At 41.2% G+C, this 17,500-nt stretch overlaps 1 protein-coding gene across 3 annotated transcripts in view; it reads right to left on the minus strand.

The window, feature by feature from the left end:
• The window catches only part of LOC123508868 (acetylcholinesterase-like), a 62,811-nt gene that overhangs the window by 8,608 nt on the left and 36,703 nt on the right, over nucleotides 1-17,500 (minus strand). Inside the window, exons 1-3 of one of the 3 annotated variants that reach the window (XM_045262852.1) lie at nucleotides 7,461-7,500; nucleotides 6,755-7,088; nucleotides 166-887 (exon numbers count right to left, since the gene is read on the minus strand). In XM_045262852.1, coding sequence (XP_045118787.1) covers nucleotides 166-600 — 435 coding nt within the window. In that variant the 5' untranslated portion in view covers nucleotides 601-887; nucleotides 6,755-7,088; nucleotides 7,461-7,500. The other 2 variants (XM_045262851.1, XM_045262853.1) reach the window with 2 other exon arrangements.

The raw sequence follows: 17,500 nt of genomic DNA on the forward strand, positions 1-17,500 counted from the left end.
CACACACACACACACACACACACACACACACACACACACACACACACACACACACACACACACAGTTATGACCAATACCTCCCACTAACACCACACATAACCACAACACATCCACAACACTACCATAACTCACATACAGTAATCATAACTCAAATTCATACTCACCCCTTTCACATTTCCCTGTCTCAGTCTTATAGTAGAGTCCTGGGCGAGGGTTCCCTGTGTCATCATCACCACCACCGTCAGGAGAGCAATCACAGAGCACCTCGTGGCTTTAAGAGAGACACTGGAGGCTGCAAGGAAGACAAAGCGCCCTCGAGGTCTTGCAGTGGCTGGGGATGACGGCGCAGGGAGCTTGGGTGGATAAGGCTTTTGAATATCCATCATTGCTCCCTTGTCCATACATTCTGGGTGGTGTGTTTCCGGCGTTAACACCCTGAAGCCTTCATTCATGCTCTGGTTTGTGATGGGAGGGGAAGGTGGAGGTGCAGAAGGAGGAATAGGAGGAGGATGCATATGAAGGCGCCCCAAAGACCAGGTGCCTCCTTTGCCAGCTGAACGATGTGGACTCTCATGGTAAATACGAGGGTTTCCTTGCATTGGCTTCTACTTGTCACGCGTCTCTACCTTCCTCTACTTCCCTCAGGCACCCAGCGAGGTCTGACACTGCCCAAATGACCCAGAGTGCCAGTGCTGTCCTCCAGTCATCTACAGTCCACGAGGGCCATCGAAAGTGTTCCCCTCTCGTCACTCTCACAGAATCTTCAAGTGGACACAACAGCAGACTAACTTTTCCTTCTCTCCTGGTAATGTCCTTGTCTCCTTCATCCTCCTGCAATCCTTGGACCATATTCGTCTGCCTTCCTCATCACTCAGACCTGTTTTGCCTGGAGAGAAACACGAAATGCATCAGATATATCGGGAAAACATAAAACCATGTTATGAAATACTTCTGTATCGCACCTCCACTAGAGTTAAAAGGTTCTATATAAAAGGTGTTTTTATGGTTCTAGTGAGAGATTAAGAAGATTTCTATATTATCAACAGGAGAAACGCCTTTCAAAATCCGACTAACTATCTATTGCCTCTGAAAATGAAATAGTCGTGATGAAAGAGCAGAACGTTTCGAATAAGGCCATTGAAATACGAACAAATTGAAAAAAAATAGTAAATAAACCAGGATGTAAAGTCTAAATCCCAGCAAAATGTAAGGCCACAATTTGTATGCGTTGCCCGTGTTAGTGAGAGGCGGAGTGAGAGCGGGGTAAGAGTGAAATCGACTTTGTGTTTGGGGAGAGAAATGACATCATGAGGTGCAGTGAATGCCTTCTCCTTGTCTCCGGAGCGTTGACCTCTCTCCTCACACGCCTCACACTCCTTATACCTCACACTTCACGCCTCACACCTCACACCCCACCTGGCTGGATCTCACGGGCATATCAACGTGAACACTAAAGAAAAAAGTTCTCAGTAACAAATAAAAATGGATAAATAAATGAATAATGAAATAAGTAAACGAATAAATGAATAAATAAGTAAATCCAAGTGAATAAACTGATGAATAGCGTGAATGTAAACCAGTCAGAATGAAAAAAAGAGAGAATGAATGAATTTATCGGCAATTTTATTGATTACTCATCCAGAGAGAGAGAGAGAGAGAGAGAGAGAGAGAGAGAGAGAGAGAGAGAGTATAGATTTGTGATAGATAAGACGAAGAAAACGCGAAATATGACTGGCAGACACGAAAGGAACTGAAAATATAGCACAAAAGGTGAAAAGAATAAATAAAATGCTAAAAATAAAAATAACAGATAAAAAGAAAACAGTAAAGATTGGAGGTCAAAGAAAGTAAACGAAAGAAAAAAAAAAAACAAGTAACAGGATTTATCACACGGCCATGCTTTGATCACCACCACCACCACAACCATCACCACCACCACCACCACGTTGAGCTTGACTTCGTTCCTCGTGGGTGCTGCTTCCTCGTTGCACCCAATCCACCTCCCTCGTCACTCGCACCTTCCTTCGATCCACACACACGAAACACGAATCTGAACTAACCTAACCCTGAACTGCAACTGTGAATCTTGTTTTATATAGGAGGGATATTAGCCATTAATAACAGTAGAATAAATACACAAAAAAATGAATAGATAGATAAATAAATAAAAAAACTTATGCATTAACCCCTTTATTACTGGGACACATTTTTACCTTGAGATTTGTGTACAATTAGACCATTTCATTGACATTAAGAAGGCTCTATGGAGGTCAGAAGATTAATGGCCACAGTCTTCACTATTTTAATCCCCTACATGAGTGTCTGAAGCTGTATAAAATCACTAAATAGTAAGCAGAATGAATATGGAATCGCGTCATGATACTGAAGAGCTTAAATCTCTTTCACCGTCTAATCTTTTATAAATTCAAAGTTTCAACACGTCAATCAAGAAAAGATTCTTTAATGGAGACGAACGAAAGAATTAGACAAAAAATCCTTAAGAAAAATTAGCGGTGATGAGATTTTTACTTTCATCTTCCCTTGCGGCGATAACGACCTTGGAGATAAGACGATTGGCAGCGATAAAGAAAGGAGAAAGTGACACGAAATTAGATGAAGACATAAAAGAGAATGAGCTGCGATAACCTATGACAGATTGATGCCTTTCTCTTTTATATATATACCACTGAATGTCCCTCAATGTTCCTCAATGCTCTTCAATGTTCCTCTTCTTCATTCATTCACTCCCACTCCTTCCTACCTCTTCCTTTTCCCTTCAGCTTGCCTCTCTCTCTCTCTCTCTCTCTCTCTCTCTCTCTCTCTCTCTCTCTCTCTCTCTCTCTCTCTCTCTCTCTCTCTCTCTCTCTCTCTCTCTCTCTCTCTCTCTCTCTCTCTCTCATTCCTGCCTCACCCAATTCCGTCCTTTCTTTTCCTCCCTCCTGGTCTCTCTGAAAGCCTCAAGATTAATGAATGTTGTAAAGGACAGTGCAGAGAGCAGGTATGAGGGGGAAAGGTGTGTGTGTGTGTGTGTGTGTGTGTGTGTGTGTGTTTGCCCTCACCCAACACTGCCATCATCATCACCATTTATTTAAGGTCATAGGCACACACACACACACACACACACACACACACACACACACACACACACACACACACACACACACACACACACACACACACACACACACACACTTATTTTTCCTTTCTTTTCTTCCTCACACACGTAATTGAATTAGACCGTCGACAAACCAAACACGCTCTTAATTTGCCAATTATACCCTGAGCTTCGTTAGGGAAGACTTAATATGCTAATAAACACACACACACACACACACACACACCTCTCAATTCTACGCAGGCAAACTTTGAACATATTAATTGCAAATTAACACCTACGCATCATTACCAGTCAACAAGTCATGAATATCCACCTGGCTAACTATATAAACTAAGTGTGTAATTTTTTCCCAACGCAGCAAAGGGAATCAAGACCCCAGGCAGGTTTATTCAGCTTCCCTTCCTTGCTCTGAGCTTTCAAGTCCCGTGTTCTCTTTCGCTTCAGTGTTTGTCAAGTCCCTTCACCTTTCTCGTTCATAGAAGAGAGAGAGAGAGAGAGAGAGAGAGAGAGAGAGAGAGAGAGAGAGAGAGAGAGTATGCAGCACTTGAATACAGAAATAGATCGGAAAATATTATGAATCCTGGTGATTTTAAAATATGGAGGTGGAAAAGTAGTGCCAACATCACAACCACAACTAAAAGAAAAAATATTCGTAAAAAAAAAGTTTTGTGTTGATCTATTACCCGTATTCAGAAACCCTTTGCTCTCTCACCGTCACTGCTTTCCGGAGGCTTCAGTTAAAGATATTCGTGTTTTTAAGGGTATTTTTTTTTATGGTTCTTGTGATAGACTGCCAAGATTTCTAGCTTATTAAAGGGAGAAACTGTCTTGAAAACCCGGCTGGTTGTCTCTGTGGCCTTGGAAAATTGCCGTAGTGAGAGACGAAAGGCGTTTGTGTATATAGGCGTAGAATGGTGGTGAAAAGGAAGCATCACTATAACTACCACCATCACATCCAAAAATCAAAGATAACATTGTCTTATAACTCAACATATGGAGATGAAAATAAAGACACCATTAACATTAACAACACCACACCATACCACAACAAACCCTCACCACCACCATGCATCACCACAACACCACACAAGCACCATAACCATTAACCTGCTCGGTGATGAGACGCATTTTTACCATGAATTTTGGGTACTATTAGACGATTTTATTTGAATTAGGTCAGAAGGAGGTCAGAAGATTAATGGCCAGAATCTTCACTAGTTTAATCCCCCACATAAGATTCTGAAGCTGTACAAAATCACCAAATAGTAAGCAGAATGAATATGGAAACGCGTCATGGTACTTAAGGGTAAAACCACCACCATCACCATTTCCAAGAGACAACACCATCACACCATCACGACTACACCACCACACCCTTACCACTTCCCTACCCGCTGCCAGTCTACCACTACCATTACCATTACAGCCTCCATTAGTCTCTGGGCGCTGCAAACACTGGCGCTAAAACACCAGTCCACACAGCACTACAGGAAGCTACAATGACCCACTTTCAAGGCACAAAAAGGGCGTCACCTCACCTGGCCGGACCAATTAAGCCTTCAGGTATTTAAGGACACCTGGCAGAGGGGAAATTACCTTTGTTAATTGACCTATCTCGCTTCATTAGTCCCCTACCTGAGAGAGAGAGAGAGAGAGAGAGAGAGAGAGAGAGAGAGAGAGAGAGAGAGAGAGAGAGAGAGAGAGAGAGAGAGAGAGAGAGAGAGAGAGAGAGAGAGAGAGAGATTACTTTGTAGATACGATACAAATATACACCAATGAATAATGATAAGTAAAAACGAAATAAATTGGTACGTATATTGAAAAAAAAAGGAAAAAAAAATATATACGAAAATAAAAGAAAAAACATGAAAAGTTTTGGATTTTCTCTCAAGAATTCTTTTGTCACATTTCATAATCAACTTTTGAAGAATTTTTTTTCGCTTACGTAAGGAGAGAGAGAGAGAGAGAGAGAGAGAGAGAGAGAGAGAGGTAAAGAAAAGGAGAGTAAGTGTTACTCTCTCTCTCTCTCTCTCTCTCTCTCTCTCTCTCGCTCCTGTCTTCCACCACCGAATTTCCTGTTTGTTAATGGAGGGGAAGTCCCATTTTCCCGGAGAGAGAGAGAGAGAGAGAGAGAGAGAGAGAGAGAGAGTTTTAACTTTTAGATAGGGTGCACTAAAAATGGCCCTTTAGTTATTTAAAGTTGCTAAGTGTATGTAATGTACGATGTAACTTGCTCTTATATTACTGTATTATTGTATAAATAAAATAAAAAAGAGAGAGAGAGAGAGAGAGAGAGAGAGAGAGAGAGAGAGAGAGAGAGAGAGAGAGAGAGAGAGAGAGAGAGATTAGAAGATAGGATAAAAAATAGCAAAGAGGATTAAATGGTAATGAGGAGGAGGAGGAGGAGGAGGAGGAGGAGGAGGAGGAGGAGGAGGAGGAGGAGGAGGAGGAGGAGGAGGAGGAGGAGGAGGAAGAGGAGGAGGAGGAAGAGGAGGAGAAGGAGAAGGAAATATATATTAAAAGCTACATATATAACGTGTTGCAGATAAGCATCTCTCTCTCTCTCTCTCTCTCTCTCTCTCTCTCTCTCTCTCTCTCTCGTCACGAAAACAGTTCACGGATTCTTTTATGACATTTTAAAGGGAAAATTAATTGGAAGAAGTGGTAATTAGGTCTCATTATTCCTCGCTCTTCTCGTCACAATGCTCATTTTTAAAAGTCTGTCTTCACACTCTCCACTTGCCGCGCTGGACGGAAAAAAAAATTATTCCTGTCATTATTTCCAGACAAGTGCATTTTGTTTTTCTATATTTCAAAGTAAATTACAATGTTTCCCAGGCTCACTTCATATTTTCTTCATTGTATTTTAGATTTTAAAGTATCTATATAATTTGTATTCGTTACTTTTGTATTTCTAGCTTTCTTTATCGTTCGTGGTTAGAAATTAAATAAACTTCGTTCCTATATTCATAACTCAAGCAAACTTTGTAATTATTCATACTTGGAAGTCAAATATACTTCCTCACTATTCATATTCTCAAATCATTCAAAATTCGTCACTATTCATACTCATAAGTCAAATAAAATTTTTCACTTTTCATACTCAGAAGTCAAACAATCTTCGTCATCATTCATACTTAGAAATCAAGGAAATTTTCTCACTATTCATATTCAGAAGTCAAACAAACTTATTCATTATTCATACTCAGAAGTCAAACAAACTTCCTCACTATTCATACTCCGAAATCAAACAAACTTCATAACTTTTATACTCAGAAACCAGACTTAAATCACGATTCATATTAAAAAAAATCAAACTTTACCAATATTTTTACTGAGACCTTGCAAACTGAACAATAAATCCCATTCAAATTTCAACCAAACTTCACCACATCAATAACTTCATTCCTCATACATCAAATACAAAAACAAACTTCACGACACACTGATCTCAATGTTCCAGTCTGTCTACCTTCCCTTGCTCCACCACAGCCTGATACACAAAACAACTCATTTTCTTTCACTTCTTACGTTTTCCTTTTAACAAACTGGAGTGAAAGGAAGAGTATGACACGGTATCTTATCTCGTCCCGTCTCTCACTCTCACTACCCTTACAACTCTCACTTTTACTTACTTGCAGCATTTTCCTCATTTACTCCCACGTGACAGGATGAAAGGCTGAGATGATTCTGTGCGAGTTATGAGTTGTTCCTTGTGGAGTTGGTTAAGTCACGTCAGGGGAATAGTTTCATTACATCACTTCACTTTGTTCCCTTTTCCTTTTAAAGATATGAAGGTTCCAGGTATAAAAGGTGCTAGCGGAATTCAGTCACTCGTATTGTGTTCAGTATTGCGTTTTTTTTTTTTGTAAGTATTTGTTGTGTTTTTCTCTTCCTTTGGTTTTTGCAACGTGAAGCAAAACTCACGTGGTTGTTACACCAAGCTGTCGTGAAACTTTTCCTTCCATCCTGGTGGAATATAAAGTATCTGAAGGTCTTTCCTCTAAGTTACCTTGCTTGATTTCTTACCACTCTCTCTCTCTCTCTCTCTCTCTCTCTCTCTCTCTCTCTCTCTCTCTTTTTTGTTGGCTGTCTATCTGTCTATGTCCGTATGTCTGTTTGCCTCAATCTACCTGTGTTTATATGTCTATCTTATTGGTTGTCTGTCTGTCTGTCAATTTTTCCGTCTGTTTATCTGACTATTTCTGTCTGTTCTTTGTGGGTGACTGCTATTATGGCTGATTTTTTTCTTGTCTGTCTGTCTATCCTTCCTGTCTGCTTGAATTCACATATCTGTCTACTCAACTCTCACTCTCTCTCTCTCTCTCTCTCTCAGCTCACAACACCGCGTCAGTCTGCACGCGTTAGGATCACACTGACGCCTAGCTCACCTGTCACCTGCCTCTCCCTCTGCTCTCACCTGCAACGCCCTCACCAGTCACGGGGAGAGAGTGAGAGGGGGCAGGGAGAGCGGAAGGGAGAGGAAGGAGGGGGTCAGGAAACACCAGCATCCCAACTTCCCCTATAACCCTCTCTCTCTCTCTCTCTCTCTCTCTCTCTCTCTCTCTCTCTCTCTCTCTCTCTCTCTCTCTCTCTTTCTGTCCGCCAGTAGAGTCATGTCCCCTCCACCCACTCTCTCTCTCTCTCTCTCTCTCTCTCTCTCTCTCTCTCTCTCTCTCTCTCTCTCTCTCTCTCACATACACATCAAAGACAAAGGATCCGGATAATGACATAAAACATCACCCAGGAATTATGACATTATCCGGTAGTAACACCCTTGGCCGTCTCCCTAGGCACTGCTTCTAAGGGTCAAGGAAGGCAGGCGAGTGCGGGACTTTCCCCCTTAATAGCAGGATACGTTTGGAGGCTATATAGAGCAATATATCTGCCACAATAACTCGCTCGGCGTTATAATTGGTATGTAGCGGACCTTCCAATGGTGGTGGTGGTGGTGGTGGTGGTGGTGGTAGTAGTATTAGTAGTGTTGGTAGTAGTAGTACTGGTGGTAGTGGTGATGGTAGTAGTAGTAGTAGTAGTAGTAGCAGTAGTTGTTGTTGTTGTTGTTGCTATTGTGGTTTGAGAAGGAGGAGGAGGAGGAGGAGGAGGAAAAGAGGAGGAAGGAGAGGAGGAGAGAAGGAGGAGGAGGAGGAGGAGGAGGAGGAGGAGGAGGAGGAGGAGGAGGAGGAGGAGGTTGACAGGATTATTACCGTCATTGATGTTTTTGTAGTTCTTGTTACTGTTGTTGTTTTTGTTGTTGTTGAATTTATAAGCAGAGAAAGTAGCGTTACGATTGTTACGGAAAAAAAAGGTTCCGTTAATATGAAAATGCATGAGTTGAACATTGTGTGTGTGTGTGTGTGTGTGTGTGTGTGTGTGTGTGTGTGTGTGTGTGTGTGTGTGTGTGTGTGTGTGTGTGTGTGTATACAAAAAAAACACAAACTAGAGCATAAAACAACAAATGAACCAATAAAACAACAAAAAAACAAAAACAAAAAAAAATTGACAAACAAATATATACACAAAAAAACAAACAAAAACAAAATATACCTCTCATCAAACCACCACAATCATTACAATGTAGCTGTTAAACTTCCTTAGAGATCGAAAACACCATCCAATCCCTTCATTACTAATTACAAACATCCACTTCCTTGATTGCTCACTGCCTTCACTCGTACTCCTTCACTCTGCATTTTTAAACCTAATTCCCTCGCATCCTGCACAAGTGAGGCCTCAGAATAACGAGTAATTATCCTTAACAAGCCTCTACTTAGGACAATTATTCCCATTACTCTTCAGATAGTCTTTAATTACCAGCTGGGAATCTTCTTATCACTGGCATTCGGACTGAGCAGATGTTGGCTTGATTGGTATCAGGTAATCGGCCAATCATTCTTGTATTACTCCCTCCTGTCTTTCGGAGATTGTTGAAGCGATGCCAGGATTCTTGGAAGGCTTGGCTCCCTCACAAGGAGTATTTGCAAAAGCTATGGACCTGATTTGTGGGGTTATGTTAGCTGTTTTTGGAATGATTGATGGTGAAGTATTGCTAAACTAATTTACATACAATGGAATCAACTTTAAAAAAAGGAAAACCATCACTAAAAACATAAAAAAACATTGAAAACCCACAAAATATATCACTAAAATCATTGACCCTTTTAGTACTATGTCACGTTTTCATATTCATTCTGTTTACTATTTTCTATTTTCTACAACTTCAGAAACGCATGTGAGGGATTAAAATAGTGAAGACTGTAGCCATGAATCTTTTAACCTCCATGAACCCTTCCTAATGTCAATAAAATGCTCTAATCGTACACAAATCTCAAGGTAAAAATGCGTCTCAGTATTAAAGGAATTAAATGCATTGAATACCCAGAAAAGCTTCCAATATTGTTTTAGAAAGTTATGCTTGACTCATTACCTTGCAATCCTCAGCGAGTGATATTCGTTTCATCTTACTGGTAACAACAGATCATCCCAACATCCACTGCATTGCCTTTTGTTCCCCTCTCAATCCCAATGGTTCTACCTGGAAGCTCTCACTGGCATTGCTTTGTTTCAACCCTTATTATAGCTATGCCTTCAATGTTGTTCTCTTACTAAAACTGTGCATTCCGTTCTCTTGTGTTTATGGGAAGGTTTGCTCGTGATCTCTATTTGTTTTGCATCTGTAGTTTTGCCTGTCTGTTTCTATTTCTATGATTTATTATTATTTTGTATGTGTTGTAGTTTTCAATCATATTTTACAAGTCGATGTGGTGAAATAGATGTAATATTGTTTGATAGTTAAATAATCTCTCTCTCTCTCTCTCTCTCTCTCTCTCTCTCTCTCTCTCTGTCTATCTGTCTGCCTGTCTCTCTCTCTGTCTCTGTTTATCTCTCTGTCTGTCTGTGTCTGTATCTGTCTTTCTGTCTCTGTCTGTCTGCCTGTCTGTCTGTCTCTCTCTCTCTCTCTCTCTCTCTCTCTCTCTCTCTCTCTCTCTCTCATTAGCGTCACCCCTACAGCCTCTCGTCCTACATAGCTCCCACATTAACGCCGCGCCGCATTATTTACACACAATACAGTCCTGTTACTTGATACACGCCCCGCTAATTTCACCGTAACTGTTCGCCTCCAATCCCCACCGGCCGCGTGTCCCCGCTGAAATCACAGGTCACAGAAAGCATCCCTGTAACATGATCTAACGTGAGCTAACCTGGGACGCTCTGCTGTTATACGTCTCTTTCGTTAACTTGATCTGACTGCATTTAATTCAGCGACAAAAGAGGAATCCATGGCCTTTTTAGCTTAATCTAATGTAACTTATCTAATAAAAGAAAACGCATGAAGGTAAAGTATGAGATATTTTAACGTAACCTAACCTAACCCAACCTAACGTAACCTAACCTAACTTAACCTAACGTAACTTGACCTATACTAACCTAAGCTAACCTAACCCAACCTAACCTAACTTAGCCTAACCTAACCTAACCTACCCTAACTGAGCCTAACCTAACGTAAACAAACCTAACAATTTAAAATAGACGAATTTAACCTAATGAAGAGAGAGAGAGAGAGAGAGAGAGAGAGAGAGAGAGAGAGAGAGAGAGAGAGAGAGAGAGAGAGAGAGAGAGAGAGAGAGAGAGAGAGAGAGAGAGACAGAGAAACAAATACACAAAAAGACACAAAAAAAACTAAAAAAATAATGAGAAGAAAAAAATTACAAGAAACCATAGGAAAGAAAACACACAACAGGTGCCTGAGGTAAAGAAATCTCCAAGGAGAGAAACATAATGAAGAAACGTAAAGGGAATGCTAATTTAGGTCTGAAATGCAATAGGGCTTAACACAAAGGCTGGAGACACAGGGAAAGAGAGAGAGAGAGAGAGAGAGAGAGAGAGAGAGAGAGAGAGAGAGAGAGAGAGAGAAGACAAGACGCTCCAAGGCAGGGATAAGACAGGGCACAGCATTAGAGGCTTACAGAGGTGCTGTGGGAGGGTGTACAGGTGACATGTTGGGCTATACAAAGGCTCCACAGGTGACTATAATGTGATGCGGCGGCAATGTGTTTATAATGGAGCAGTGATGATGGAAGGAATTGGGGAATGAAAGGGGAAGATGTGAAGGAAGGAAGGAAGGAAGGAAGGAAGGAAGGAAATGGTAGAGGAGGTTGCGTCAGAGAGAGAGAGAGAGAGAGAGAGAGAGAGAGAGAGAGAGAGAGAGAGAGAGAGAGAGAAAGTGAGGGGCGTTGCAAGCTATTTCTTTATCACTCTTCATTTTTCATTATTTTCATCTCTCTCCATTACGAATACAATTCCCAAGAGAGAGAGAGAGAGAGAGAGAGAGAGAGAGTTAAACTAATCTTATATTCTAATGTATTGTTTTATTCCAGGAAAAAGATCTGGAGAACATTTACTTACAAAAAAAAAAAAGAGAGAAAACCAGGAAGTGAAGCGAATGTATTGCGTACTTTTAAGGAACTAATAATTCATTGCATTGATTTTTTTCTTATAAAGAGAATTAGATATTTACTTAGAGATTTTAGAGAAGTTATTAATCACGAATTGTTTACTCTCTCTCTCTCTCTCTCTCTCTCTCTCTCTCTCTCTCTCTCTCTCTCTCTCTCTCTCTCTCTCTCTCTCAATAGTCAATACTGATGATCTATACAGGCTGCTAATCATCGTGAAAAAGCTTGATATAAATAACCTTCAGTCGATTTCTACACACACACACACACACACACACACACACACACACACACACACACACACACACACACACTGACGTCACCTACCAACGGGTCGATAATGGGCCAGGTGTCACTGTTTACACGTGTTACCATCAACATCCCCCTTGCCCTCCATTCCTCGTTACCTCTTCCTCCTCTTCCCTTCTCTTCCCCTTTCTCTTCTTCCCCCCCTCTTTCCCTCCCATGCCCTGAGCTCCAGTCTTCGTGTCTCTTCTCTCCTTTTCCTCCCTTTCCTTCCTCCTTTGTTACCAATTTATCGTTTCTACTCCCTTTCCTCCACTTTCCTTTCTCCCCTCACCAGTTCTTCTTTCTCTCCTTTCCTCTCTTCCTTTTCCATTGTCTTCTCGCTTCATTTGCTTCATTCTCCCCCTTCCTTCTCTTCTTCCTTACACTTTCTCTCTATTTGACTTAACGTGAATCGAGTGTTCCAGGTTATATAAAAACTAATAAAGGAAATAATGATCTCCTATTATTCTGGTCCAAACATTTCGTACTCAGTGTCAACAGAATAAAAATAAAAGAGGTAAGAGAGAACTGATAAACATGTAGTAAAGGAAGGGAGAGAAATAAAGAATGAGGGATATATAGTGAATGCGTGAAGGGAAGGAAGGAAGGAAGAAATGGAGAACACTGGATAACACATTTCACGACAATAATGAGGAAAACAAACGAAATTTAAAGAAACGGTGGACGAAACATTGTGAAAGGTGACAGAAGGGAAGGAGACAGAGAAAGGGGTAGAGGAGATAATGCAAAGAGGGAAGAATAAGGGTGTGGAAAGGATACCAGGAGAGGCAGGTGGAGAATACAACGGGCGAGGAAGGGAGGAATGAAGTAGTGGCAAAATGGAGGAGGGGGTGGATAAGTGGGGAGTGAGATGGGAGGGACAGGAGGAGGGAAGGTTAGCGTGGTGGCTGGATCGGGAGGTGGAGGGAGTATTGAGGGGGAGAGGGTGGGGGAGAGGGAGGAATCGAGAATATCACTAGTAAAGGTTCCCGGCTGAAGGTAGTTGAGTGTCACCCGTGGGAGTGTCTAAGAGTAAACAGCCTCGGTGGTGGACGTTTCTTCAGAAGGATTTGTAAAAACACTCAGTAATTTGTAGACAGAATTACTGAGCGTGTTAGTGCGTACGTGCCATGAAAATACTACTACATGACCAGTGACGCCAAATACAGTGCCACAATAACAATGCCACAAGAAATGCCAGACAAACAGTACCATAGTGTTAATGCAGATACAGTAGAAGTGATGCTTTAACAGTGCCAGGAAATAGAGCCACAAGAACAGTGCCACGGCTAGAAATGATTTAAAAGTGACACCAGTACAGTGCCACATAAATAGTGACACCAAAAACAGTGCCTTTGAGAACAGTGACGCGAGAGTATCAGTGAACCAAAAGAACACGTGCATGAAGTGAAGTGTACAATTAGATAGAGGTTTACATAGACCATATCAACGAAAGAACAGTGTTACCAATACAGAAAAAAAATCATGCCACGTGTACTGAACGGAAACTTATGCGTGTGCGTGCGTGCGTGAATGAGACAAGACATATACGAAGAAGAGTCAGTCCAAATGAAGAAAAAGTAACATTAAAGTAGATGCAAAAATGTGAATAATAACGATGAAAATGAAAATGACTATAATGAACACAAACTAAGAGTGAAGATAAATTGATATAAAAGAAAAGTTGAATATTGTGACCTTAAAGTGAGTCTCCATTGAACTGGAAACAATAAGTGAAGGTAAACGTAACTAAAGTGTGTGTGTGTGTGTGTGTGTGTGTGTGTGTGTAATTCACTGTTTGATCTGCTGCAGTCTCTGACGAGACAGCCAGACGTTACCCTACGGAACGAGCTCAGAGCTCATAATTTCCGATCTTGGGATAGGCCTGAGACCAGGCACACACCACACACCGGGACAACAAGGTCACAACTCCTCGATTTACATCCCGTACCTACGCACTGCTAGGTGAACAGCTACACGTGAAAGGAGGCACACCCAAATATCTCCACCCGGCCGGGGAATCGAACCCCGGTCCTCTGGCTTGTGAAGCCACCGCTCTAACCACTGAGCTACCGTGTGTGTGTGTGTGTGTGTGTGTGTGTGTGTGTGTGTGTGTGTGTGTCTGTGTGTTGCAATCAATTTCAGGACAATTTTCAGGCAAGTTGCGCAGCGGTGATGAAAAATAAATACACGCCCTCAAAAAAAAAAAAAAAAAAAGAAGAAAACCAGCAAAAATATCAGAATAAAAAAAATTTCAAGGGCATTACCAGAGAGAGAGAGAGAGAGGAGAGAACAACTAAAAATACGAGACAGTGATGAACGAAAAGGAAAAAATAAAACAAAACGAAGTAAAAAAAGACATGAGAAATTGAGCAATAAAACAAATGTGGTTAAGAAGTATTAGGTGAGATGAGGTGAGGTGAGATGAGGTGAGGTAAGGTGAGGTTAGGTTAGGTTAGATTAGGTAAGGTGAGGTTAGATGAAGTGAGGTGAAGTTAGGTGAAGTGAGGTGAAGTGAAGCGAATTTCCTGAGTGGTACAGAAAATGGCCAAGAAGAAAGACACATTTACTTGGAAGTGGAAAAGAAAATATGAAATAGAAAGCAAGAGAAAGAAAAGAATAGAAGAAATATGGAAGACGAGCGAGAGTGAGGAGGAGGAGGAGGAGGAGGAGGAGGAGGAGGAGGAGGAGGAGGAGGAGGAGGAGGAGGAGGAGGAGGAAAGAAGAAAACGTAGGAGGCGTGTGGTGCACTTATTAGAGATATCTTACCAATTAGGAGGACGACGAGAGCACGACATAATAACAGAGAGAGAGAGAGAGAGAGAGAGAGAGAGAGAGAGAGAGAGAGAGAGAGAGAGAGAGAGAGACTGATATTTTTCGCTTGTTCTTCTGTTTTTGAATATGACCTTCGCTCCACTACCACTCTCTCTCTCTCTCTCTCTCTCTCTCTCTCTCTCTCTCTCTCTCTCTCTCTCTCTCTCTCGTCCTTATAGAGCATTCCATAGACATCCATTAAGGCTCTTCCTAAGGTCATTCTTCATCCCGTACAAGATGACGAGATGGTGAAGAGGACATAACGAGAGGGAGAGAATGATAGAAGCACTGAACGCTGCAGTAGTAATAGTAATAGTAGTAGTAGTAGTAGTAGTAGTAGTAGTAGTAGTAGTAGTGGTTTTCCTGTAGTATATCCCATTAATGATTTTTCTCTCAGTTTTTTACTTCTGCATCAAGGTTGATATAATAATTTCTTCTTTCTTTTGCAAGTCAACTTTATGAAACATTCTCGACCCCCCACCGTCTCCTCTCTCTCTCTCTCTCTCTCTCTCTCTCTCTCTCTCTGGCCTGACCCCTCACCACAAAACACCAATATCGACTCTCCCACGCACTTGGAAAACCATTGATCGCACAAACTGACCTAAATGTCACCCTCCACGAGACTGCTATGCGTTCCCAAAGCTCCCCTTTTATTGCTGTCTCTTCTCTTCCTTTTCCTGCCATTGCCGTTGCTCTCCTTCCTCTCCTCTCCCTCCCTGTCTCTCTCTCTAGTTAGCAAGACTTCACTCCCATGAGATAAACGTTAAATAGTTATTAAAAATGATGCTTGAAGTTAGTTGGTAAAATCGTAACAGAGTGCAGGTGGATTAAGAGTAAATGGATGGATTTTCTAGTGTATAATGAGAAGGTACAGGAATGAGAGGAAGAATAAAAGAATGGGGGTCGTGGGAGAGAGAGAGAGAGAGAGAGAGGGGGGCGTTAGGAAGGAAAAATTATAGCGTGGGAAGAGAAAGAAGAGGAGGAGGGAAGAGGGAGAAGAAATGAGTGTATTCTTCACCGTGAAATACTATGACTCCAGATGCTGGGTTCATTCTTCTTATCACTCACCTCTCTCTCTCTCTCTCTCTCTCTCTCTCTCTCTCTCTCTCTCACATTATTTATTCTCTAGCTAAATTTCTTTCCTTCTTTTTCGTCTTTCATTCCTTCCTTCCATCTCTTTTGCAATTTCTCGTTTCTGTTAGTCGTAATGAGGTTTCTAAAAGGAGAGAGAGAGAGAGAGAGAGAGAGAGAGAGAGAGAGAGAGAGAGAGAATAATTACTCGTATCTTCTTTTCCTTGTTTTGGGCTAGTTCACAAAAAATAATAAGTTAAGAGGATAGTATAAAGTTCTTAATTAAGGGCTGGAGAGCGTTGGAGGCTGGGAGGGAGAGAGAGGACGGAAGGAAGGAAGAAAAGAAGCAAAATAAAGAAGCAGAAAATAAAGAGAAAATAACGAGAATGATGAAATGAAATATACTTGTATGAACGAGAGTCTGTGTGTGTGTGTGTGTGTGTGTGTGTGTGTGTGTGTGTGTGTGTGTGTGTGTGTGTGTGTGTGTGTGTGTGTGTGTGTGTGTGTGTGTGTGTGTGTGTGTGTACATACGCAATCATACCCAAACCCTCAAATACAGCGTACACACACACACACACACACACACACACACACACACACACACACACACACACACACACACACACACACCTCTAATACAATGGCACAATGGCAGAAGGGAACAAGAAACGGAAGAACAGAAAAAAAACCGCTCAAAATAAATCGTTGTCATATATTGAACTCACAGTAAAGACTAAGATATGAGAGACAGCGACTATAAAGTGGTAGAAAACTGAAAAATTAAACAAAAAAATGATCAATAAAGGAATAATATAAACACATGAGGTAAAGAGAAGACAAAAATACACACACACACACACACACACACACACACACACACACACACGAGCAAATTCAATGAAGATTTTAATATAGAATGTTAAAAAAAAAAGAAGATGAATTTGAATCGCTACATCGCTGCAAAGCTTCAATAAAACTGCGAATAAAAATGATCGCTAAAATGTGCAGTGAATGAATCTTGAAATACCAATCTTTGAAAATGACAAGACTTTTAAAATTCAATAAAGATTTTAACACAATATTATATAAAAAAGATGAACTTAAATCGCTATATCTCTGCAAAATTCCAACGAAAGCGCAAATAAAAATGACCAATCAAATGTGCGGTAAATGGACCTTGAAATACCAACCTTTGAGAATGACAAGACTTTTTTTTACCTATATTTCGTCTGTGGCAAGAGTATAACATAACCTTTACAAATCAAGTTGACCTTTTTGAAGCAGCCTTGTACATTCATATCAAATTGAATGGTGAAATATTTGCTTAACTCTGAAATTTACCACGCAGGAGGCCGTATCAGCTTCACCATCCTTACCATTCCGCGTCACTTAATGCAATGGTCTTCTTGGTGACACAAAGAGATAGCAATGAGGACCACGCTAATTCAAGGCACACTATAGAGATTCACCATTCCAGTCACCACAACACATCATCTTCACAATTCTCACCAATACAGACTCACTACTTCAGTCACCATAACGCACCATTATCACAATTCTCATCACAATCCCCGAGTCATAACACAGAACCTTCACCACAACAATTAAACACCTTTCCAGACACCTCACCAACCTAGGTCTCACCACACAGGCTCACCACACCACCAGTCACCACAACACCATCATCATCATTCTCACCACCTTCACCACAATACAACAAACAACACCTTACCTGTCTAAACACCTGACTAACCC

The sequence above is a fragment of the Portunus trituberculatus genome, chromosome 25 (genome assembly GCF_017591435.1).
Source record: "Portunus trituberculatus isolate SZX2019 chromosome 25, ASM1759143v1, whole genome shotgun sequence".
NCBI lineage: Eukaryota > Metazoa > Arthropoda > Malacostraca > Decapoda > Portunidae > Portunus > Portunus trituberculatus.